The following is a 22,918-nucleotide window of genomic DNA, read 5'->3' on the forward strand; positions in this document are numbered from 1 at the left end:
GGTGAATTTCTCGAGTGGTTCGGTAGTGATCCCGCGGTATCGAAAACGGTCGTGATGAGATATGGAGGCGGTCAAGTCGCAATAAGGTATGGAGTATTAGACTATGTAAACTTGCGTATATAGCGACAAATGCCGATAAGAGAGGGCGTCGTGGGAAGTAATATCCGTTCGGATTATCGCATGTACCGATTTCCAGTTCACGACGGCGGCCGAATTCATCAAGTGTCGGGCTCAAAGTTATTTCCATCTCTTGCAGGACAATTGGAACGCAGATAAGTGTATGAACTTACCATCTTGACGGTCTTGAATGGTTGTCGTTTAGGTGTAGATATCGAGGCGAAGTTGTGGTGCTCCTGCACGATACTGAAAATCCAAGTGTGAATGTGGCCTGTGCTCTCGCTAAGACGGCCCGCTATCACGTGATAGTACCTCCGATATATTCATTCAGTCTTCCATTAAACGCTTTCTTCCATCCCTTTCAATGCGCCAATGTCTCAAAACGATTCAAAATACAGTTGCACTGACGATACTAAGATCAAATTCTATTAGGTCTAGTTCTCGTAAGTCCCTAGCCGACCAGTGCAACGTCAACGGCTTAATCAAGATACACGCGAAAATAATTGAACGAACTACAACACGTATGAAGGTGGACTCCTCCTACATCTTGTGGCTTTTGCTAGGCAGCTCTGCAATCTATCAGGCACATATTCTACAAGCCGACCACCGCGATGGTTCCCATCAAAGCCCCAACCGCAGTCAGTCCAGCCCTTGTGTAATTATAGTATCTCCAATTACAGACCAACTTACGTAGATTCTCTTCTTCACCAAACTTAGAATCTACGGCCTTGGCATGTAGATCCTCGGTCGTATTCGCCATGAAGAACATGGTGAAAGGCACGAATGCCGGTATAAAGACCGCAGCTCCTGTATAGAGCTCGAACGCATACGAACTATGACGCAGAGGGTGTTTCCCGGCTGTACAGCCGTAATTAGCAAGTGCAATGCCAAGGACTATTTGACGAGAAAAGGCATCAAATGTCTCATGCGCAACGTGTGCTTCATTGGAGCAGACAGAAAAGCTGATAAGACTTCGATGAGATCGACAACCCACTCACCGTCAGTAGCAAGATATGAAAACGCCAGCGCCGAGGCCAGAGTAACCGACAGCGCTATCCGTCTTCCAAGGTCGTGCAGTTCGTTCCATTGCCGTGCAAGAATTGGCGCGGGCGATAGATGTAGTGGTGGGATGGCTGCATAGCTAATTGTGCTGAAGCCGCCTGTTTGGTGCATTAGCTTGGGTAGGTCAACACATGACAGCCAGAAGGAGATTCTGTCGATCCATTTGATCGCATGATGTTCACCAGCCTTGGGACTGAGATGGCTAGCAGATGCGGCTAAGTGATGGCTCGCCGGATTTGATAAGAACTGATATGTGTAAGACAGCGACATACCGGTAATGAAGGCGGATGTTGTGATGCCTACGACTTGGGCAATTCGGAGAGATGCTGGGAGTTGTGACGTCATATCGTTCTTCGCTGGCGGTAAACAGGCCTGAGGGGTTTTCCGAGGCTTCTTTCCGGTAACGTCGGAAGTGGAGCGTCGCTTTATGAGTCGAAGCAACAATCTTGCTGGAGAAGAGGTAATTCAAGATTTGTCACAGGGTTAGAACGAGATGGAGTAGCAGTGCAAGGCCAACGCAGGTCTGGGAAAATAAGATACGATTGAGAGCTGTTTATAATGATCCGAAGGCGCAGCGCAGGATGAGGGATGAGTGAACATGCGACACCTAAACCAAACACGCGCAAGCCAAGGTCCAACATTCCGCCCTGCCCATTCATTGATAGGCAACTACTAGGAACTACGACGTGGGATGCCGGATAACGCGTATGCTATACCAAGGCCGAAACGCTGACAACACATAATCCGACCTAAGACACCGCCCAAGCCACTACCTATCGGACCCCTAGATGTGGTATCTCTGCTGCAAAAGAAAACACAAGCGCCAAGCCCCTATTTGAAAATGCGGCAATCGATGCGCTATGCGCTCTTGAATAGGTACACCAAGAAGGCGAACGTGATATTAATAAATCGGTCTTCCCTCGTCCCAGCTCTTCATCTCCATCTCCGATCTGTCTTGACCCACACCAGCTGGGCTACTGCTAGCAATGCCTCCCAAGCTGTATTTTGAGCTCTGACGGCGGCCACTACTCGGAACACTGTCCAATGCGCCAACTGCACCAATCCACTCCCATACCCTGCTAACGTCTCCACTTCGCCCTTCGCGGACCATTGGTCGTACGTTGGAATTCTGCTCGACTTTCTTCTGCACCCTCTCCCACAGCTTTTGCCGTCTACTGGCGGAGAACTCGTTGCGCAAGATATCGTCTCGCAGCTGGCCCATGCTGATCCAGTTCTCAGGAAAGGAGGTGCTATCATGAGCATGAAGCGCGGCCTGCTGAGCAAGACGGTCTAGAGCGTATGTTGCTAGATGTTTCGCTGTTGCTTCAGTTTTGCGACCCGACGTAATCTTGAGGTAGCCATAGCCCCCTGTCATCCCGAAAAGTGCTAGTCCAACAAGCTGCCAAATATATCTTGCCAACGCGACTCGGAGGGATCGTCTGAGGGCGCATGATAGTCCGATTTTCGCGGTGCTCTTGGAGGCGACAAGGCGGCTGGTATCGGTCGCTCTGTAGAAGTAACGACGAATCTGATTAGTTTCGTGTCGTGTCAGAAAGGAGGCGATTATGGAATGTGAAGGGCGACTTACTGGTTGACTGTACTGGTGATCTCATCTCTGCCTAAGATCTCTCCAATGGCTCCGCGCCAAAGATCTTCGAACTCCGCATCTGACATTCCCTTTCTCTTCTTTTCGGAGACAGTTTGCTTCAGTTCGACCTCTGGAATCGCCGGTGATTCGATCTTCTTTCCCTGATCATCCTTTAGCTCTCCGCACTCATATTTGGCGTTACGCTCGCGCAGTTCCTCTACAGCTCGATCAGCGACCTGCTTGATCTTGCGGGTTTTCTCGCCATCTGGCTCGCAAGTCGGAGGAAATGGTACTATGCCAAACAATGATAGTGGATGCTCTTTCAGAATGAAATCAGTTTCGCAGGTCGTTTGCAGGTTTTCAGAACAGTAGGCATGTTGCGGACACGGCTCGCACTGGGGTCTGATGGGATCTGCCCATTCTGGAATTTCTACACCAGCGAGCTCTTGTGAGTGGTGGCCAATGCCACAATAACCAACAGTCAACTTCTCCTGTCTCCACAATGCCGCTATGCCAACAGCCAAGGCTGTCAAGACAGACAGGAATGCAGGCTTAACAGCTGCAGGTCGTCTGGTCACTTGCTGTCGTCTCGCTGGCACGAGTCCTGTATTTCCTGCCAACGCGCGATCCTGCTCGAGCTCCAGCTGGGCATCAGGCGCGAACTCCTCTCCAGCTTCAGGCTCATCCGAATCTTCCTCTTCCTCTTTAGGGATAATTTGCGATACCGGGACTATAGATCTGCGCGATGAGCGCGATATTTGTTTGTCCTCATCGTGTGCTGACAAAGGGACATCGGTCCGACGTCTGCTTGCTCCGCTTCTGCGCTTCTCATGCGCTTCTGGTGGATCTAATGTCTTGCGGCGAAAGTCGCGCTTAGGCTTTGCGTCTGGCATAAGGGGAGAACTTCCGCTCTGAAAGGGGTTGTCGGTTGTGAAAGGACTTTCCTCATCGTTGTTTTGGTGCGACTCCGATTCAGAATCTTCTTCACTCTTGATGGTAGTAGCAGGGGTTGCGCTCATTCTTGTGCGACGCCGATTCAATTTATCCTCGACTTGTAGACTAGACTGTCTTGACTGTTTACTTGCGACACTTCTTGCTGGCGTTCTCCGCCCTGGAAGCTCTATAGGCCCAGCCTCTTCACTGGGAGCCGCACGACTCCTTCGGGATGTTCTTGTTGTTGTGACAGGAGTGATATCGCGCTCAAAGTCTTCTTCCTCGTCTATTACAGATGCGTTACTTGATGGTACATCTTGTATGCCCCTCGTCGATCGCTTAGTTCTCGATCGCGCGGAGAGAATTCTCTTCGCCTGTGGTGACACATGCTCATTAAATAGGTCAATAAGCTGCGGCTTCTTTGATGATGATGGATAGTTGACATCGTGCGATAGGAGAATATTGCGCAGCCGGGGTACTGTCACAGAAGCGGGATCAAAGCCCGGCTGCAGGTAATCAAAATCTGGATCTGGAGTAGTCATGATGCGTAAAGTTGGCCAGCGCAGATAAGGTGAGACACCGAGTAAACCTTCTCGCGCGTGCGAGTGAACGATGGAGGACGAGCGTCTCGTTGGTAGATACAAGGATTTGCCGGGAAGGACTTTTAGAATGATGAGAGGCAAGCTATCTCAGTTGCGACGTAAACAAACACCTGTTGCAAGTCGCAACGCTGACGTCCACTCTAGATTGTGTTTGGTAAGGCGGCTACCATTCTTTGCGCGCTAGTCACGTGGTAATTTCCGCTTCGCGCTGTCACGTGCAAAGTCCACACTTTCTCCCTGACGCAAATTCATAACTATATTCCGTAAACTCAATGGCTACTTTCAGCCAAGATTGATGAACGACCTTTCGACAACGATAAGAGATTCAAATTGAATTGGCCAGAAACAAAGTTGTGTATCAAAAAATCGACAGGTACCTGACTGATCAGCAGAAAACCTCAGGCTCTAAATGAGTGTCAATTTCGTTATTTAATGGTGTGATTCCGGATAGTGCCCCTCGGAAATCTATAAGAACATATTTACAGGAGAGGAGAGATATAACTGAAAAGCACGTTAAGCCTTCATTACACAACCTTTGTCAAGGTGATAGCATTATGGATACGTGTAGAGAGGAAACTTTACCGCCAACTGGCGAGCTTACATCTAGCAGGAGGAAGCTCATGAACGCGTCTAGTCAAATATATACAAACAGCTCTTCAGCACAAACAAGAGGAACGTATCTGGCAAGCATTGGGAAAGACGAAGAAGTCTTGCACACAAGGGTTTGTGTGAAGACAAGTGGGCAGGTGTATTGGACTTGCAACATGATTGCGACTTATGCAACACAGTGCGTACTACTGTGCTGGTAGCGAGTTGAAGGACGCCCCCGGCTCGGGTTCCCTCGGAGATCGTACACGTTGGAAGGAATCGACATTTCATTTGCCGAACTCAATTTGGCAGTCTTCATGCTCGGATCCCAGTCGTAATGAAGGCTTTTGCAGGGTCTGAAGCTCGATCATTACAGCTCACATGACATTAAGTATCGAATCGATCTGACGTTCGCAGTGTGGCTGTAATCAAATTTATGTAGATTTCCGTAGGGTAGGACACTGTACAATCGCGAGGTGAATGATGTCCTCTCAATGATAGAAAGAACAGGGCGTGATCGATCGCAGTCCGAATTCTCTTTCGACCTCTCGTAATGAAACACCATCTTCTTCAACCTTCTTCGCCATCACTCTCTCCTCTGTAAAGCAGTGTTAGATGATGCAGTTCCTTGAGTGGTATGATACTCACCTCGCCATATTGATACCAAGGCCATGAGTGGAAGCCATAGCAGTAACATGGAAAGAACTTGTCCGTAAGCCCAAGAGTTTTCATCTTTCCCGGTCATATAGACGTCCGCGTTCGCTTCATGCGGAAATGCGTCCCCAACTTCAATAATCTGAACGACAATGGTGATACACGCGGCGGAGAGCACCCCAAGCGTGAAACACTGGATCAACTTCGTCGATTTCCCTTCCTTTATGTTCAGAAAGTATATCCCAAGCCCGAAGAGCAACATATGGCACATGATCACAATGATGATCAGTAGAATCGGCTTCCCCCAGATAGGGTTTTCACTGATCGCCTCCTGTCCCAATGCTTTGTCCCAGGCGCACGCGATTGGCAGGGTCTGTACGAGTTTACGAAAAAGGAATCGCAGGAGAAACATTGCCACGACAAGACTGAGCATAGCATTCAAGCCCATCAATAGTTGACGTATTCGCTTCATCAGCCAATCTTCCCTATACTGCCTGAACAAGGTTATTGTCGTAGCCATGTGGCAGAACGTTGCAAAACAGCCTATAAGATAGACCATGTAGAAGTGATAGAAATCGAGAGAACCCATCTTGGTGAGACTGATGACGAGGACGCCGATGCCGGTGATAATCTGCTGGTCGGAAAACGCCACCAGTAATTTACGCATTATGATCGCGATGGCGTCCAGTTTACGCCGAGTCTCGCACAGAGGCTCAAACATGGTTATGAGGAAGGCCAAGGCCAGACAGAAAGCATTCATGATCATGAACGAGAGAAGGACCTGAAGACTGGTAAGTATACCTGACTCCGAGCTCTGATGCGGCACGTACGCCAATACCCCCAACACCGCCATCTCTTTCCACGCTGTCACGTCTAGTGCAGTCTATAGTGGTCTTAAGCATTAAGAAGGCTTTGCTGGCCACCGACGTGTAACGGAGGACTGGGCTGGATAGTGGAGACCAATGGGAGAAATGAAATAGGAGAGAAGAATAATAGAAGCCCGGGAACCCGTCTGCCGATCCGATACAGAGAAGCCGTTGGAATTTGGATAGCTTGTTGTCGATGGCCATCAACTGAATTGAACAAGAATGAACGCACAAAAGAGGACAGCGGGTGCAATTAGGTCGTGGGCGTACTGGAATGGTGACTGCGCAACCTTGGAAGGCTATCAAGAGTCCTCAAACTGCGGGGAATCAAGGAAGCCTGGAAGAGCATGTGCAGTAACGATGATCATACTGCTAACACTAGTGGGGGAAAGATCGATGCAAAAGGTCTTTCCTGAAGTTGATGAAGTTGGATACCGATCTCTAATGTGACTGTCGTTGTTGGCGAGTAGGTACAACGATAGGTAAGCTATAACTATGAGTGACTTTTGAAGTCGGTACGACGAAATATGGACCTGTCTGCTGCCAGCAACATTGAGTATTCCATTGTTTTCACAATGGACTTGGACCTGTCTATTTGGCTGCCTAGGTAAGTGCACAGAAGAGCTAGCCGTCGATGGAATGAAGTTCTGGATGAAGTTATGAGTCCTAATCGCGCACCTCACATGCTTTATGCGAGACATCACATGGTGTTTTTGAAACTCTGATCTTCCTATGATCTCTGAGCACCGAGAAGCAGAAGCTTAGACGGCTCCCCACTGATAAGAAAGATCTCGGGCACCTCGACTACATATCTGATATTGCCGCAGATAGGCACTTCGTGCCATTAACTGTGCTAGATCTGGACGTTCAAAACTGCACAACGAACTCCAGCCACTGATGTTGAGCAAAATAGTAGTATCGCAGACAGCGCATTATCGGGTACTTTGATACGTCTAACATCCTCTAAATGCTCATTCTCACACCCCTATTTCTGGTTGGCTCGTCCAATGAATCTAATACGTACAAAGATAATTTATCTCTCACCCTCTTCAAGGTCATACGAGTTGTAGAAAAATTAAATTACAACAGATGAGATTTAGAACCTCCTAGAGCTCGATATGGGGGTGTAAGGACATGTTTCTGATCCGAAACATGTTCATTTCCCCGCAATCTAAATGTGTAAGCCTCGGACCGCGTGTCCGGTACTATTAAGGCTCTATCATATCAGCCGGTAGATTGCAGAATCGCGCTGCCGCACTCTATGTGTTAACTCGGCTTCATGGGCCTTCATTTGGATGATATGCTAGTGTGCGGTCTGCAATTTGAAGCATAGATATATATATACGAACTTGTCTTCTTACTCTTTGCTCCCATCGTTGGTAACCACGCCACTTCATGACACAAGACAGCTTATTAGAATGCTAGGCTATTTCCTCTTGTACAGTGCCTTTGTTGGCTCAGTCTTTGCGGGCACAATAATATGGGATGGGCGTTTCAACGACATGACATCCTCCGCGGATCTCAACAATTGTGAGTACTACGACGATGTTCATACTTTCTTTTCTCCCTGAATTGACCTCATCTGTCAGGGTCATGGGCCAATCAGGTTGGCAACTATCAGTACTACATTCATGGCAGCGGTACTGTCGACAAATATTTGAACCTGGCTACATCATACAAAAATCCTGCCGATACAGGTTCAAAGCAAGGTGCCAAAATCACCCTCGATAGCACTGCGAAATGGAACAGTGATATGTGGCGCACTGAACTTATCCCCCAGACTACCGCCGCAATCAACAAGAATAGAGTCTACTATCATTTCTCCATGAAGCGTTCTACCCTGAATGCTCCCAGTGTAAATCACGAGCACCAAGTGAACTTCTTGTACCCTTACCCCTCCTGTTACACCCTTGATGCCAGCTAAACCTGCCAGTGAGTCTCACTTTACCGAAATGAAGTATGGCTGGGTCAACGGCGAATCTGGCACATCGAATCCTAATCTGCAATGGTTCGTGTCCGGCCAATCCAAATGGAGCACTCCCTTCGACGCAGAGGTATGGCACAACGTTGCCTACGAAATCGACTTCGCAGCTGGCTCTGTATCATTCTGGCACTCTACTGGTAGTGCGGCGCTCACGCTGACCGCCGGTCCCATTAGTACATCTACCTCCTCAAATGGTGCGGACTGGCACCTGGGCGTACTGCGACTGCCGCGTAGCGGATATGATACCACGAATTCAGAGGATTGGTACTTTAGCGGTGTGTATGTTGAAACTGGTAGCTTGACGACAGGAGTGGCGAGCCCGGGAGTTGCAGGCGGAGGGATACCTGTAGTGAGCTCTACGCTGACGAATGCGCTGCCAATAACTATGGTGCCCACAAGTACTGTACGGACGACTCTTATCACGTCTTCAAAGCCGGTTGTGACAGGCACACCTGTGGCCCAGTATGCACGGTGCGGAGGGGCGTCGTATACAGGATCGACTGTTTGTGTAACGCCATATAAGTGTGTCCAGCTGAACGATTATTACTCGCAATGTCAGTAACTTGGTGTATGGAGCCCATCAGATTATGAACGAGAGATTCCATAGCTATGTTGGGTCCAAGTGTACTCACGGATTCCGGGATGATAGTATAAAGCCAGTTCCGGTATTATATATATGATCCATCTAACTATGAAGCTTTTTCTTTTCTCAATTGGCTAAATCGACGAGTCGGCACGCCAAAGCACACTTTCACCTCTAACATACGGCCCTTACACTATTCCCAGTACACCGGAGCCCATACATTGACATTATGCGTTGTGATTTCTATGCTGAGCATGCTGGACATTCTAAAGGTACATAACCTCCCATGTGTAGAGTTGGAAGATAAGCTATTGGTACATGGTCATTAGTGCGATCATTCGTAAGATATTAACTCCTCCTTCCCGAATCAGCCGATCTGAGATGGGTTGATGCTCATCTTAGCTCCACGACGAGCGATACTCTCTAGTTGTGCCGCATCAAGACCAAATGAAACACCGATGCGCATAAGGCGACCTGCTATCCACATCCGCTGCTGTTCCGAGACGTTTGGGACCCTGTTGCATACAAAAAGTGGCCAGGCGAGGAAATATGCACCTAGCGCTTCGGCAGCTATGATCCATCAGCTGAGGCAGGCTTGTCAAGGTGTTGGACTGACCTTTATTCTCGTCTCCCGTTGTCCTTGGCCTACTATGCATGTCGAAGCTCATGTGGAAAGGGACTGAGGAGCAGATATCATTCACCATCTGCTGAGACGTGTATTGGGCACGTAGCATCTCGAAGTCCGAATTTTGGCCCATATCGCCGATGATACTTAAGCAGCCCATGATGACAATCTGGCAAAAGATACGGGTGACCCGATAGTCATTCTGGATGTTCGAGACGAACACGTCGTTATATATATGCTGTGGGCCAGGCCATTCGGGACAGAGCATGATGTCAGTATCAGAATCTTCGACGATGGAAATTATTTGAGGATTCCAAGTGGATGGAAGCGTCGCTGCCCAGTTCTCTAGACCGGCATCCATTTTCTTTGTGCTCTGCAGTAAAGCATTTACCTCTGTCGAAACATCTCCAGATGCTTGGCCGCTCTGTAGAGTTTCAAAGCGGCTTCTGATCTCTGGCAGTTCCATGGATATCATGGTGAGACGATTGGCAGCGTTTTCTTCGGTGTCCTTGCCTTTCCAACCATTCTCGCCTGGAAATGTGTCTACGGGCTTCTTCCTCTGGACGCAGTTAGTGAGCTATTAACAGTCAGTATGATTCAAGCTGTTAAAGACATTTGCGCACCATCATCGATCTCACCGCACGAAATATGTTGTAAGATTGGGGATTATTGAACTGTTCTGTGCCCCGCATCTTGACTAATGCCACGGCGCCGTCAACGTGATGATTCCAGTTTTGTGTTTCCAGCTCACTTGTCGATACGATTTCCTGTTCTTGAGTTAGTCTGGCCGAATTTGAGAGGCCAGTAGAAGCAATTCCGGAGAGAATGAAAGAGCGAGCCCTGGAGGCTTGACCAAATCCAGCAGCCAGGGCGGCAGAGCGAGCATAGACGATATTGGATTCGACACTTACTTCGTATAGCGAGAAGAGAAGTATCGAAAGTAACGTCTCGTCGGACTTGGCCTTGACTGGATCTCTGAGAGCCTCGTTTACCTTGTGTAAAGCTTGCCCGTATATGACCCTTGCTTGACGGAGAACGTCATTCCTTTCCGGGTAGCGTCCGAATGCAGATAGTGCGACTGCATGTGTAGCATCCTGTAGAGGCGATCTGGTACCAGCTTTGAGGTATACCGGTCCAAGATATTCAAGGAATCCTCGTACACTTTCGGCCTCTCTTGGCAAATGTACAAAATTGTGAAAGAAGAACGATGTAGCTTGAGTTTGCGTTGAAGGATTCAGACTGGGTAGAATTGTTGGTGTAAGTAAGTCTGCTGTCATAGACAATTCTTGTCGTGCTATTGGAAAAAGTTCCTCTGGTTCGCTGCCTGGCGTCAATGATGATGCAGATGAACTTTCACCGTGATATGATGCTGGAGATCGCTGAAGCGTAGGAGAAGTAGAGGTCGGAGATGATTTGCTGCTTTTATGTTAGCTTCATGTACATAGAGCCACAGAAAAGAGCTCTCAGAAAGTTGCAGGAAGTACAAAAACATGCCGGCAGTAGAAGCAATTTCAGGATTCACACGAATAGGTTCCACAAAGTAAAAATTCACAAGACCCGTGTGACACGATAAGTTCCATCATGTCTCGCTTGAGGATAAACACAGATGAAGATGGGCAGAGTCTGCTGAGGGTGCCTCTGAACAAGGGACAAGTGCAAAATATTCACTTCGAGATCTTTTTGGGAGCACATCCATATTCAAGACGTGTGGTATTACCGGCTTGAACAACTGGCTCAATCGTGTCACATCATGCCACCTAAATCGCAAGGGGTACATTGTCGCTGTATAGTGATGGGTAATGAGAGGCCTAGTATTGACTTTCGAATAGCATGGCAGGCTTCAGAGGAATAGAACATGATAGCGCGTGGAACATACTTGGAGGAATAAGAATTCTTAGACGTCGACGAGCGTTGAGCACGCCGCGCCAACGCGACATTCTCATTGCGGAATATAAGGTCGAACTCGTCAGGGTAGCCAGGGCAATTGCGCGCAGACTTTAGGCATTGTCCGCAACTCGGCCGTTCTTCGTCACACTGCATCGTTTAAGCTTGATTGGCCTGGGAGCTATATGCTGCCGGTGGGGACATGACTTACTTTTATTCGACGAGACTTGCACATCTGACATGCCCTTGACGGCTTGCCGGTGTATACCATGGCGGCCAATTAGAGGTGGGCGTGATTCCAGTAACTGAGTACCATTGACATGAAGAAGACAAGACTCTATGCCTCAAGTGTGGAAGCTTAGGGAAGGACTAAGACAGCGTCAATTATCGATGAGTAGCAACTTAACCTGAAACGCATATATGTGTATTGTACAAGCACACCGAGCACCAAAATAGAACCTTGCGATGATAACAGTCGTCACCAGATGAAGCCACACGAGAATGCATGCAGCTTTGTGATGGTCCGAGGCAGTTGACGCAACATAGAAGCCTCGTTTTCCGCGTAATGCCTGACCATACAGCGACCCATAGTAACAGCCACCCGGGCCGTGGACGTCAGACACACAAGCTCCGGCGGCTTGCGATGACTAGAAGAAAGGGCAAGAAAAGGAGAGATCAAGTGTGGAGATAGGTCAACACATGGACCAAAGAAGGAACAATAGCCTGTAGGACTCGACGATGGATAAACGGCAGAAACGTTGTACCGGTCCCGGCGGGAACGAAGTGACTATGCAATGGACGTTGACGTTTGATACCTGATGCCAAGATTCGCAAGCTCTTCCATATTGGTCTTAGTCGCTTCGCCCAGGCTGAGGCTGCGAACCAAATGCGTAACACAGTCCACACTGTCACCGTACGACTGGAATTAGTACAGCACCTGTTCATGAGCCATAGTGTCGGAGCCGGAGAGTATGCTTGTATTCCAAGCCGAAGCATCAGGTACGAGTGGCTGTGCCTGAGCATCGCCAGGCATTTAGACCCCTATACTTTGCAAACTTTGCAATCATACAGATCATGTGGCTAAGGTGTTCAATTGCTATTCGTGCATTGCTCCTTATCGACAGAGTTTGTACTTGTCCGTCAGTGACTCAACTTAGTGTGTGCCGAGATGAAGTACGTATAGCATATCCCAATTCAACCGCTGGGACGGATTTTCGATCTCGCCAACAGCCACAGACCCATGACGTTCCACGAGTCTCAACCGCCATTGTCCCGAATGGCATATATGAGAATCAAACACCACACTGTGAGCCTGATGTGTTCGACGGTCAAAAAATCGCTGACGTTAAGCTCTCGCTTACCTCGTATTGAGGATTGCACGGCGCCCAGTATAATGACGCGGCCTGTCTCGGCTGCAGATGCTAAGCCTCTTAGGTACGAAAAACCCTGATGCCTGACATTTTTGGTATTGTGATGATGCAGTTCATGTCGATTGAAGATAAATATGCGCTGCCGCGAAAAGACTACGTACCTACTATCGTCAATACCTACTTTGCTAACCTGCAGGTTCCGCGTGGCCAGAAGCAGGCATAATCGAGTCCTGGAAAACATGTTTTATGGCAGGTTTCGCGATTAGCTACATGGCGCTCACCAAACAATGTTGGTATTTGAAATGCCTTCCATGTATGAAAATATGGCTATGCCAATACGCAGACTTGGCTTGCATACACTGTTATCAACCTACGATTGATCCGCAGCTTTTCCTGTCTTGTCTGTCGAGGTTCCGAATAGCCTTTATGATGATATGATGAGAAGATTGAGATATTGATGTGTTAAAACATCCGTGAACGATATCGAGTTGCTTTTTCTCTCGACAGACTTGAGCGCCTTTGTCCGAAGTAGTGATACACTGGTCCGACAAACGCACAGGGCTGGAGTTTTCGATGACTATGTCCCATATCCCATCTCAGTAGCCTGGCAAAATCGTTAGCTCCATGTTCTTCGATAGCAATGTTGATCTGATTGACTTACCGCTTTGCTCCTTCCTCTGATCCGTGTCATCGTCATTATCATCATTATTTGCTCCCTTCCTCCATTCTGAAGCACTTCCCTTTGCTTCGCTCATGGCCTTTGCATCACCTCTCAGCTTCTCGAAATAAGCTTTGATATCCTCTGCGCCCACGGCTTCCCCACTTTCCGCAAAAGGTTTGAGAAAGGTCTTAACTTTGTCTTTAAGCTGAGCGTAGACCATAGCCCCTTCAATAGCTCTGACTCGATCCATGTTGCTGAAAGCTGCTTCTCCCCTGTCTAAGAGACTTCCGGTCCCAACACTTCCGCCCGCTGCTGCCTCTCCGTCATCGGACATGGGCGGTTCATATGTCTCCTCTTCTTCGATGAGTTGCGGATTCTGTTTCAGTAGGGGAAAGCAATCTGAACATTTACACATATGTTCGCGAAAGTCAACCTTCAAGAACAACGAAATTTGTCCGGCTGGGGCAGGAGCTAATGAGGTCCGCTTGCATGACGCAGGATTCTGACTGCCACTCGCATTAGCTACAGTGAGAAGTAGCTCAGGAGAACATAGTTCGGACTTCTGGCGCTTAACGCCATCAGCCGCGACTTCTACTTCATCGTCTGCTGGAGACTTTCGCTTTCTTGAATTATCTTCTGCCTTCGTATCAAAGTCAGAATGAGAGTCGATAGGCTGTGAAATGATCTTCGCTGGCTGTCGCGTGACGGGACCATCCTTCTGGTAGGGTACGCCATCGAGATATCCAGGTGCACCGGAATACTGCTTGATCCACGGAAAAGCGTCTGCACATTTGTAGCAAATGAGATACTCGAAATCATCTTCTCTTGGGAATCCGTCCGGTACAATTTCGTCGTCGTCATCATCTTCATCTGTTTCGTCATCGACCACGGGCGGAGCTCTATCGGTATCGCTCGTAGTAGTCGTACTTATCGTGCGATTCTCTGAACCGTTCTCTTGAATTGTGCTTAACCCATTGGTTGCTTGTCGATCCTTATCGTCGTTGGTCTTCCTGCATGCCTGCTTTATCCGTTCGATTTCAGCAACATGCTTCCTCCAATCACTTCGGCCAAATCCAACAAGGCATTCGGAATGCCACCAATCTTCTCCGCATCCTCCTTCTTCGACTGTGCCTAAGCCCATACACTGGAACATGGTACCCTTTTCTTGGTGTGGATCATAGTCTTCCCCGCAGCCGCAGAATCTGTTTTGAAAGTTCTGATTGTATCTGTTGCTCTTTGCCGGCGCTTCACCGGTTATATTGCCCTTGATGCCAGTAGCCTCATCTCGTCTTAAAGTGCAAGGGGCAGACGTCGGTAGTCGAGTAGTGCCACAGTCGCAGACAAAATTACGCTTGGCGAACAGCTCGACTAAGGTATGTTCGCCATGGCACGAAATGGAGCAGGAGTAACACACACCCGCTGGTGTGTAGGACTCGTCAGGTGTTCGCGGGGGAGGATTACAGGTCAGGCAGGAAAAGAGGTTCTGTTTCAATGCGCCGAAAGGTCGAGTACATGTATCGAATTGCTGGAATCATTATCAGTACGCGTTACTCACGTCCAAAGTATGCATACGTATGGGAGGGCCTCGCGCGCATCGGCTTCAAGTTGTAGTTGACTACTGATGAATCTGAAAGAGAGTTGCGGTTAGTTTGTGTATGGCATGGACTATTGTCAAGTCCTCAGTACTCACTCTGCAGCTGTTTGTGAGTTTTCGGATTGTTGCGATATGCTATTTGACCTGTGGAGGTCGGCTTGCGCCTGCGCAGCCATATCAATGCGGCTTGCCATCTTCGTGCAGCAGACACAGAGCGAAGTAGTAGTTGTAGATTTCAGTAAGAAAGAGTGCGATGATGCGCCGTTTCTTGAAGGCTGAAGTTTTTGTTAAGTCCTCGAAGTATAATGTTATACACAAGGCGCGTCGCATTTGCGCGGCGATACGAGGCCAAAGTCCGGTTCGCGCTAAGCTTCATTTGGAGTAAATTGAAGCGCGCCCGCGCGTGTTCTTGGCACATCTCCAACGCGTCGCGCCGTTCAGTTTCCCCTCTGTCCAAGCGCTGAGCCATCATTCAACTGTGAACACCACCACAACATTCCCGTCATCTACATCAGCGCCTGTGACTCTGTCTAGAATACTAATTGAAACTCGCAATGAGGTAGTCTCTGCCCGTAACATTTCTATGACTCCAAAGTACTGATATGACATAGTTCCCCTCTAAGACCTAGCATGTCGTCTGCGAATCGAGGTCCTCGTCCAGCAAACTCCCGCAAGCGCTCGAGAGAGCCTGAAGACGATCTTCCATCATCTGCCGCACACCCTCCTTCAAGCCGTAAGTTTGACAGTATCTTCGTCCTAGGTCATTTTTGTTGACCACCCTAACAGCACCTCCTTCTTCACCGCCGGTTTTCCCTGGAGGATTTGAAGACGATGACGAAGCAGGAATAGATCCGGACGACGATCCAATCGGTGATATCGACGATGCTGATGAAATGGCCGAAGATGAAGCTGGAATAGATTTATTTGCCGACAACTTCGATAAAGATTATGCAGAGGCCGACAATGACGGATATAGAGGACGTGACATCGACGATGAAGGCGATTACGAAGAGCTCGATCCTGCAGAACGTAGAAAACTCGAGGCAGCCCTGAACCAGCGCGACAGAGCTCTCGCTCGAGCTCGGAAAATGCCATCTGCCTTCCTACCAGACGACGATGATGATGGCGCGGTCGATCTCATGCGACAACGCCGTCGCAGACGTGGGAGGTACGATGAGGATCAAGACGAAGAGATGGACGTGATGCAAGAGGAACTCCCTATTGAAGCCCTCCAGGATGTCAAGGCGGCAAGTCTGACAGACTGGGTCGCACAAGCTGCTGTCGAGAGGACCATCGCAAGGGAATTCAAGGCATTTCTGACGACATATACAGACGAACATGGCACTTCCGTGTATGGTACACGAATCAGAACACTGGGAGAAGTCAACGCAGAATCTCTGGAAGTCTCCTTTGACCATCTTTCTGACTCTAAAGCAACGCTGGCCTACTTCTTGGCCAATGCACCCTCAGAAATGCTCCAAATATTCGATCGCGTCGCTATGGAGGTCACGCTGCTCCACTATCCAGACTACGAGCAGATTCATTCTGAAATCCACGTACGAATCAGCGACCTGCCCGTTCAATATACACTTCGTCAACTTCGTCAGACCCATCTCAACTGTCTTGTGCGAGTTAGTGGTGTGGTAACTCGCCGTACAGGCGTATTTCCTCAGCTTAAACTTGTCAAGTTTGACTGTCAGAAGTGTGGTATTACGTTGGGGCCATTCCAGCAAGAGTCGAATGTCGAAGTGAAGATTTCTTACTGCCAGAACTGCCAGTCCAAAGGCCCCTTTACTTTGAACACCGAAAAGACGATATACCGGAACTATCAAAAATTGACCCTTCAGGAGTCTCCGGGAACTGTTCCTGCAGGCCGTTTGCCCCGGCAACGTGAGGTCATCCTCCTCTGGGATCTGATTGATTCTGCCAAACCCGGGGAAGAAGTTGAAATTACTGGAATCTACCGTAACAATTACGATGCGCAATTAAATAACAAGAACGGTTTCCCAGTGTTCGCTACGATTCTCGAAGCCAACTATGTTGTCAAGTCCCATGATCAGTTGGCCGGCTTCAGGCTCACAGAAGAAGATGAACGTGAGATCCGCAAATTGTCCAAGGATCCGAAGATTGTGGACAAGATCATTGCTTCTATCGCACCGAGTATCTACGGTCACACTGACATCAAGACTGCCGTCGCGCTTTCTTTATTCGGAGGTGTGAGTAAAGTAGCGCAAGGAAAGCATGCAATTCGTGGTGACATCAACATTCTTCTACTTGGCGATCCTGGTACGGCGAAGTCACAAGTACTAAAATATGTTGAGAAGACGGCACATCGCGCTGTTTTTGCTACAGGTCAAGGTGCTAGTGCTGTCGGTCTGACGGCCAGCGTCCGCCGTGACCCTTTGACAGCAGAATGGACGTTAGAGGGCGGTGCTTTGGTCCTCGCGGACAGGGGCACCTGTCTGATCGATGAATTTGACAAGATGAATGACCAAGACCGAACATCCATTCACGAAGCTATGGAGCAGCAAACGATATCCATATCCAAGGCCGGTATCGTCACCACCCTTCAGGCTCGTTGTGCGATTGTAGCAGCTGCCAATCCTATCGGTGGGCGTTACAACAGCACCATCCCATTCTCTCAGAATGTCGAGTTGACAGAGCCTATCCTGTCTCGTTTCGACATTCTTTGCGTGGTGAGAGACACTGTGGACCCAAGCGAAGATGAGCGTTTGGCGAACTTCGTGGTGAACTCGCACGGTCGTGCCCATCCTACCAATGCTGCAGGCAGCAATCCGAACAACCCAAATGTTTCTTCGGCTATGGATGTTGATGTCGAATCAGACTACCCGAAGCAGGAGGGCGAGATCCCTCAAGAACTACTCAGGAAGTACATTCTATACGCTCGTGAGAAGTGCAGCCCGAAACTGTACCAAATGGATCAAGACAAGCTTGCTCGTCTGTTCGCAGACATGCGTAGAGAGTCTTTAGCTACTGGAGCATACCCGATCACTGTAAGTTACCCGTATTGACGTTGTCTTACAGAATCTAATCAGATCCCAGGTTCGTCACTTAGAAGCCATCATTCGTACCGCTGAAGCGTTTGCCAAGATGCGTCTTTCTGAATTCTGCAGCTCGGTAGATCTCGACCGTGCCATTGCTGTCGCGGTTGACTCGTTCGTGGGCAGTCAGAAGGTCAGCTGTAAGAAGGCACTTGCTAGGGCGTTCGCCAAATATACCCTTGCCAGACCTGGGGCTGTGAAACCTACAGGCCGGGTCTCAGGAAGGACGCAACAGGTCAATGTACGGGTATGAGGTTGAGTTTACTAGCGAAGGCGAATGGTATGGAAAGGGACGATACTCTGGGGTGACGTGTTTCAGAAGGGAAGATGAAGCATGAAGGAGTTCTGGGTTATCCGTACCACTAGCACTGTTCTACGGAAGATTTAATGTACATGTACAGGCTGTCGAAATATCAGATTTACACAACGAGCAATGTTTATATACATCAGTTACTGCCAAGCCTCGTTGACGAGAATCCCAAATGGATCCCTATCCCTTTCGCTTACTTCCACCTCGACCGTCTCATCACTCATCGCTTCTTCATCTCCGCCTGTCTCTTCCTTCCTGATCTTCTCCCACTCCTCCTTCACAGTCTCCAACAACTGCGCCCGCAACACCCCGTGCAAGAACCCCCTCTCCGTATTACTATGAAAAAGCGTAACGACACTTTGCCCACTTTCAATCGCCGCCAACGCCTCATGATGCGACAACTCCCCGGTAAACAACATATCAACACCACTCAACCCCGCAAACAGCGAGCCCCCGCTCCCCGCACAGATGCCAACCGACTTTACACTGATCTCGTCAACTGCCTTACCCTGGGGAATAGCAATCGGGAAGCCCTTCGGATTGCCCACGCCCGCCGCCACGCGCTCGATGAGCGCTGCAAGCGGCTGTGCTTCGGCGAAACGCACAATGCGGCCCATGCCTGCTCCCGGGCGGTCGGGGAAGTCGACGGGCTTGATGGGTGCGCGAGTGTGCTTTGTGACACCAAGATTTAGTGCTGTGTTAACCTGTGATGCAGACGGGTAGTGCTGGAGCTGGAACGTGGGGCGCTTCTGGGTGAAGGGGTCGTCAGTAGGCTTGGTGCTGGGGGTGGGTTGGGAGTGCGAGGGGTTTGGAGGAGTTTGGCCAGTTATGATGTCTGCGAGCCAGTCGCCTAGACCTCCGGGAGCGCAGTCAATGGCAGTATGAGGGGAGTAGACCTTTTGATGGGTTAGTGGTACCGGGAATAGGAGAGATTTGGGAAGGACATGCGCTTATGCCTGCTGCGGCCAAGCGTAGGAGAGATTGTTGTTGGCTGTTTGCGAGGGTGATTGATTTGAGACCACGGAATATTATGGGATCTGATGGCATTAGAGGCGAGAAGTCAATGGTCGTGAGTGGACATACGGTATGCTATTATAATCGAAGCTTTTCGTTCAATTGCTTCATCCGTTACCGCTTTCGTGAGATCGACAGTGAGAAGCACTGAGTTCCTTTGTCGGCGCGATGGATCAAAGGGAGCTTCGAGTAACACTTTGGTCATCAGTACAACGGTTATAATTGAATTTTGAAATCATGAACAGACGCCCTGTATTGTCCCATGCCTTCTCCGCCAAATCCTCCGGATAGCTGTACTTGTCAGTAAACAAGCTCTAGGAGGAGCAATGCAAAGATGGACATACAGTCTCCTCATCGAAGCCACCACAGCCTTCGAGAATGGCGCCGTCGATGTAGTAGAACTCATACTGAAGGCACGCTTTGCTATGTTTGAGAACATCAATCGGTATGTTTTAATAATTTCAAGGTTCACAAGTCGCAAATCAGAAATCTTGACTAGAATACATCAAGTTTGGATTTGACACTAGCCTAACTTGGACATTATAATGGGGCAGTCGCGTTCGTACCATGTCACGTTATCAATCTTATCACGTCTTCGGAGATCAAGCGGGGTTTATGAGGTACTCCATCCTCTAAATGTGAGGTTACCACAACGTTTATAAACACATCACAACATTGCCCTTCACCCACAAGAATCATGAGTGCACGACCGGATCAAGAAGCAAACCAAGTTCAGGCCTCGACTGGCATCACAGCCGAGTTCTTAAAGGCGAAGCTCGAGACTGAGCTTGGCGCAACCCACGTCTCAATTGAAGACATGTCAGGTATTCGGCCTACGCCAGACATATTTGGGGAAGGGCTTCACTAATCTCAGAACAGGTGGCTGTGGACAGATGTTCGAGGCTATCATCGTGTCGCCTCAATTTGCGAAGAAAACAACCCTGGCGCGCCATCGACTCGTGAACGGACTTCTAAAAGAGGAGATTGCAGCGATCCACGCATGGACCCCCAAATGTCATACGCCCGAGGAATGGGAGAAGAAGAAGGCACAGTGAGATGCTAAAAGCGATACATGAAATCAACATACTTTACCACATCATTTGCACAGGGCATATATAAGAGCGTATTGCTCTACTCGAGGCAGCAGAAGCTATATTATCTAGCTAAGGAGAACTTTGATCTCTCCACTAGTTCGCGGGAACAGATCTCGCATACAAGGCTCTTCCTCGTCTTCCCGCTTGCCATCTTGCATTTCATCGACCGCGAGGATTTTCTCTTCAACTGCTTCGAAATCCTCGCAGAATTTATCTGCAGCATGCTCTGTGATATCCTGGGCTATCTGGGCATTATTTAGACACTTGACGTTCTCCCTGGCATCCATAAGGGCTGATGGGAGGAAGTCATCGAGCTTTTGGCTGATGGCCACGAGTGAATCAGGACTGAAAGGTGGCAAGGTGGGAATCTTAGCAATACTATCCTTGGAATCGGCAACTTCCCCTAGAGCGAATATAAGGGTATTGAGTCCAGACTCATCAAGTAAATAGCGGTGTTGGTATGCGACTAAATTTGAAGCGTGCTTGTTCAACCTAGATCCAAGCTCCGTTATCCGATCACCAGTGAAAGTGAAAGGTGTGAGTGTAGCTCTTGTCTGCATTAGGCAGTTTATGGCAAACACATCGTTCTCGGGTTCCGTCAATGACTTGTACATTTTCTCACATGCGTTCAGGCAGGGGTCCAGTGCTTCTGTCAGCACAGGCTGGAAGCTACTATCCTGATCGTCCGCTGTCGCCATTGATGTGTCGTAACTGGTCAGCAATGCCTTCAGCATATTCAACGCCTCAGTGAGAAACTCTGGTGGTGAGAGGTCTTCGGGAGCTGCACCTAAGTCGCTCTGTACAGTCACAAGATGATCCTGCATGTTTGCTTTGAATCTTCGAAAGGCAGAGTCTTGCAGCTCATCGAGGATCTCAAGGACTTCAGAGTCTTCGCCCACGAGCTTTTTAAACGTCGATCGATAGAAGGCCACGAGATTTGCAATCTTGTAGACCAAGACAGGATCGTCATGGCTCTGTGTGACCTGTTCGGTACGCTGCCGCAGGAGCCTTGCAACGCCTTTTAAATCATGACTGACCAGCTCGTTCAATGCTTTTCTGCCATCATAAGCCTCTTGCCCAGATTCTTCTCCATCTTCACGGGTCCATGGCTCGCTTTCCAGACCCAACTTGATGCTTCTCGCAATTTCGTCCCCTTCAGAAACGAACAGAACTTCCAGTGCTTCCTTCTCAGATACTGCGGCGGAGTGGGCCCAAGCAAGCATATCTCCAATATAGCGCAAAGGATCGTGAGCTTGGAACTCTATCGGTTTCATCTGGCTCTCCCCGGTGCCAGTCAATGCATTGTAGAAGGATTCGGACAAGATGTTCTCTCGAGCTCCTGCGAAAGCATCTAGGCAGCTTTGGAACAAAGCTGGTCGTTCAGCTAGAACACGGATAGATCTTCGTATCGAGGCATTGATTTGAGGATTCTCCAAATCTAGATTTTTGAATTCTCGCTGTATCCAGCGGTACAACTTCTGAAATGCAGCATTCAGTTGCTTTGAGCTCTGCTCTAGCAACTCTAATCCTAATACCTGGTTCTCGGATCCTAACAGAATCTGACAGTCACTATGAATTTTCTTCACGCGCGTGAGAACCTGAAAGAATTCGTCGTTGACTGGCTCCGAGGTCGAAGTCAGGACCATGACGTCTCGCTCAGAGATGATGAAGTGTGAGTTGAAAACATCTAGTAGCTTTGCTTTCGTCTCGACCTGTACCTTTTGATTGAAGAGAGAACTCGCCTCTTCTAGGACCGGGGCGCTCTCTCGATTGCTTGCATTTATGTGGGCTCTCATGTCATCACAGCAGCGATTCAGGTTCTCAATTGCTACGCCTATGCGTCTCAGTTGCTGTCAATTGTTAGATTATCACAATATTTCGCTGCTCAACGAACATACAGCAGCCACTTGACCAAAGTCTTTAATGATGTCGGCGTTGCACTGTATGACTTCTTTCTGGACATCTAGTCGAAGCCGCCTCCGAGTCTCTTGGTTATTCTTGATTCCCCGAGCATCCAAGGTTTCTAAGGCATCGCGAATGTCCAAGTCCGAATACGATGCGGATAACACACTCGTGATTCTACTTGATAATGCGTTTGCACGAGGTCCCACTCCTTGCGAAGGTGTTCCTGGGCTTGATATCCCCAAAGCATCGGGTGACGGACCCGGACGTAGAGTGCGTTCCTGAAGATAGCTTGTCATTGTATGGTTTCCTGCCGTCCTGAAACAAAGAAGAGGATTGTCTGTTGGTAAATTCAAATACCACGAACACCATTGCGATGCGTGCAGCAGACTTAACCTTGTGTGGCGTAGTGTGGGGTGCTTGGA

At 48.9% G+C, this 22,918-nt stretch overlaps 10 protein-coding genes across 10 annotated transcripts; 3 read left to right on the plus strand and 7 right to left on the minus strand.

The window, feature by feature from the left end:
- Positions 1–333: 333 nt before the first annotated feature.
- EJ05DRAFT_170875 (uncharacterized protein) lies at positions 334–1,772 on the minus strand. The gene is made up of 2 exons (XM_033739508.1): positions 1,116–1,772; positions 334–975 (listed from the first exon to the last, which is right to left on the minus strand). The coding sequence occupies exons 1-2, from the start codon at positions 1,522–1,524 to the stop codon at positions 710–712; spliced, it is 675 nt and encodes a 224-aa protein (XP_033596209.1). The 5' UTR covers positions 1,525–1,772; the 3' UTR covers positions 334–709.
- Positions 1,773–4,242, minus strand: EJ05DRAFT_521630 (uncharacterized protein; the record flags this gene model as incomplete). The annotated part of the gene is made up of 2 exons (XM_033748768.1): positions 1,773–2,672; positions 2,768–4,242. 2 exons carry the CDS (start codon positions 4,240–4,242, stop codon positions 2,081–2,083), a joined length of 2,067 nt encoding a protein of 688 aa, XP_033596210.1. The 3' UTR covers positions 1,773–2,080.
- Positions 4,243–5,381: 1,139 nt separating this feature from the next.
- Positions 5,382–6,614, minus strand: EJ05DRAFT_521632 (uncharacterized protein; the record flags this gene model as incomplete). Its single annotated transcript, XM_033748769.1, has 3 exons — positions 5,382–5,488; positions 5,539–6,325; positions 6,375–6,614. The coding sequence occupies 3 exons, from the start codon at positions 6,612–6,614 to the stop codon at positions 5,382–5,384; spliced, it is 1,134 nt and encodes a 377-aa protein (XP_033596211.1).
- A 1,214-nt stretch (positions 6,615–7,828) lies between these two features.
- Positions 7,829–8,956, plus strand: EJ05DRAFT_521633 (uncharacterized protein; the record flags this gene model as incomplete). The annotated part of the gene is made up of 3 exons (XM_033748770.1): positions 7,829–7,940; positions 8,000–8,294; positions 8,344–8,956. 3 exons carry the CDS (start codon positions 7,829–7,831, stop codon positions 8,954–8,956), a joined length of 1,020 nt encoding a protein of 339 aa, XP_033596212.1.
- A 388-nt stretch (positions 8,957–9,344) lies between these two features.
- EJ05DRAFT_489931 (uncharacterized protein) lies at positions 9,345–11,757 on the minus strand (the record flags this gene model as incomplete). Its single annotated transcript, XM_033745831.1, has 5 exons — positions 9,345–9,547; positions 9,594–10,179; positions 10,226–11,018; positions 11,479–11,636; positions 11,698–11,757. 5 exons carry the CDS (start codon positions 11,755–11,757, stop codon positions 9,345–9,347), a joined length of 1,800 nt encoding a protein of 599 aa, XP_033596213.1.
- A 1,616-nt stretch (positions 11,758–13,373) lies between these two features.
- Positions 13,374–15,410, minus strand: EJ05DRAFT_171149 (uncharacterized protein). The gene is made up of 4 exons (XM_033739510.1): positions 15,208–15,410; positions 15,090–15,144; positions 13,518–15,042; positions 13,374–13,460 (listed from the first exon to the last, which is right to left on the minus strand). Exons 1-4 carry the CDS (start codon positions 15,303–15,305, stop codon positions 13,453–13,455), a joined length of 1,686 nt encoding a protein of 561 aa, XP_033596214.1. The 5' UTR covers positions 15,306–15,410; the 3' UTR covers positions 13,374–13,452.
- Positions 15,411–15,665: 255 nt separating this feature from the next.
- On the plus strand, positions 15,666–18,426 carry EJ05DRAFT_504850 (MCM-domain-containing protein; the record flags this gene model as incomplete). The annotated part of the gene is made up of 4 exons (XM_033747626.1): positions 15,666–15,670; positions 15,723–15,844; positions 15,898–18,125; positions 18,175–18,426. 4 exons carry the CDS (start codon positions 15,666–15,668, stop codon positions 18,424–18,426), a joined length of 2,607 nt encoding a protein of 868 aa, XP_033596215.1.
- A 197-nt stretch (positions 18,427–18,623) lies between these two features.
- Positions 18,624–19,903, minus strand: EJ05DRAFT_514701 (NGG1 interacting factor Nif3; the record flags this gene model as incomplete). The annotated part of the gene is made up of 5 exons (XM_033748555.1): positions 18,624–19,339; positions 19,401–19,520; positions 19,567–19,692; positions 19,745–19,788; positions 19,842–19,903. 5 exons carry the CDS (start codon positions 19,901–19,903, stop codon positions 18,624–18,626), a joined length of 1,068 nt encoding a protein of 355 aa, XP_033596216.1.
- A 291-nt stretch (positions 19,904–20,194) lies between these two features.
- EJ05DRAFT_489935 (bola-like protein) lies at positions 20,195–20,552 on the plus strand (the record flags this gene model as incomplete). Its single annotated transcript, XM_033745832.1, has 2 exons — positions 20,195–20,321; positions 20,377–20,552. The coding sequence occupies 2 exons, from the start codon at positions 20,195–20,197 to the stop codon at positions 20,550–20,552; spliced, it is 303 nt and encodes a 100-aa protein (XP_033596217.1).
- A 40-nt stretch (positions 20,553–20,592) lies between these two features.
- EJ05DRAFT_469964 (oligomeric complex COG6) lies at positions 20,593–22,860 on the minus strand. The gene is made up of 2 exons (XM_033742925.1): positions 22,490–22,860; positions 20,593–22,441 (listed from the first exon to the last, which is right to left on the minus strand). Exons 1-2 carry the CDS (start codon positions 22,790–22,792, stop codon positions 20,657–20,659), a joined length of 2,088 nt encoding a protein of 695 aa, XP_033596218.1. The 5' UTR covers positions 22,793–22,860; the 3' UTR covers positions 20,593–20,656.
- Between the last annotated feature and the right edge of the window lie 58 nt (positions 22,861–22,918).

Source organism: Pseudovirgaria hyperparasitica, assembly GCF_010093815.1.
Source record: "Pseudovirgaria hyperparasitica strain CBS 121739 unplaced genomic scaffold EJ05scaffold_19, whole genome shotgun sequence".
NCBI classification, from domain to species: Eukaryota; Fungi; Ascomycota; class Dothideomycetes; order Acrospermales; family Acrospermaceae; genus Pseudovirgaria; species Pseudovirgaria hyperparasitica.

Bases quoted from the DNA above. Each gene is read 5' to 3' on its own strand.
- EJ05DRAFT_170875 (XM_033739508.1), bottom strand. From the start codon at position 1,524: ATGACGTCACAACTCCCAGCATCTCTCCGAATTGCCCAAGTCGTAGGC. The intron at 976-1,115 runs GTGAGTGGGTTG...ACGGCTGTACAG, and splicing joins TTCATATCTTGCTACTGACG to CCGGGAAACACCCTCTGCGT.
- EJ05DRAFT_171149 (XM_033739510.1), bottom strand. From the start codon at position 15,305: ATGGCAAGCCGCATTGATATGGCTGCGCAGGCGCAAGCCGACCTCCAC. The intron at 15,145-15,207 runs GTGAGTACTGAG...ACTCTCTTTCAG, and splicing joins AACTCACAAACAGCTGCAGA to ATTCATCAGTAGTCAACTAC. The intron at 15,043-15,089 runs GTATGCATACTT...TAATGATTCCAG, and splicing joins CGCGCGAGGCCCTCCCATAC to CAATTCGATACATGTACTCG.
- EJ05DRAFT_469964 (XM_033742925.1), bottom strand. From the start codon at position 22,792: ATGACAAGCTATCTTCAGGAACGCACTCTACGTCCGGGTCCGTCACCC. The intron at 22,442-22,489 runs GTATGTTCGTTG...AACAATTGACAG, and splicing joins ACTTTGGTCAAGTGGCTGCT to CAACTGAGACGCATAGGCGT.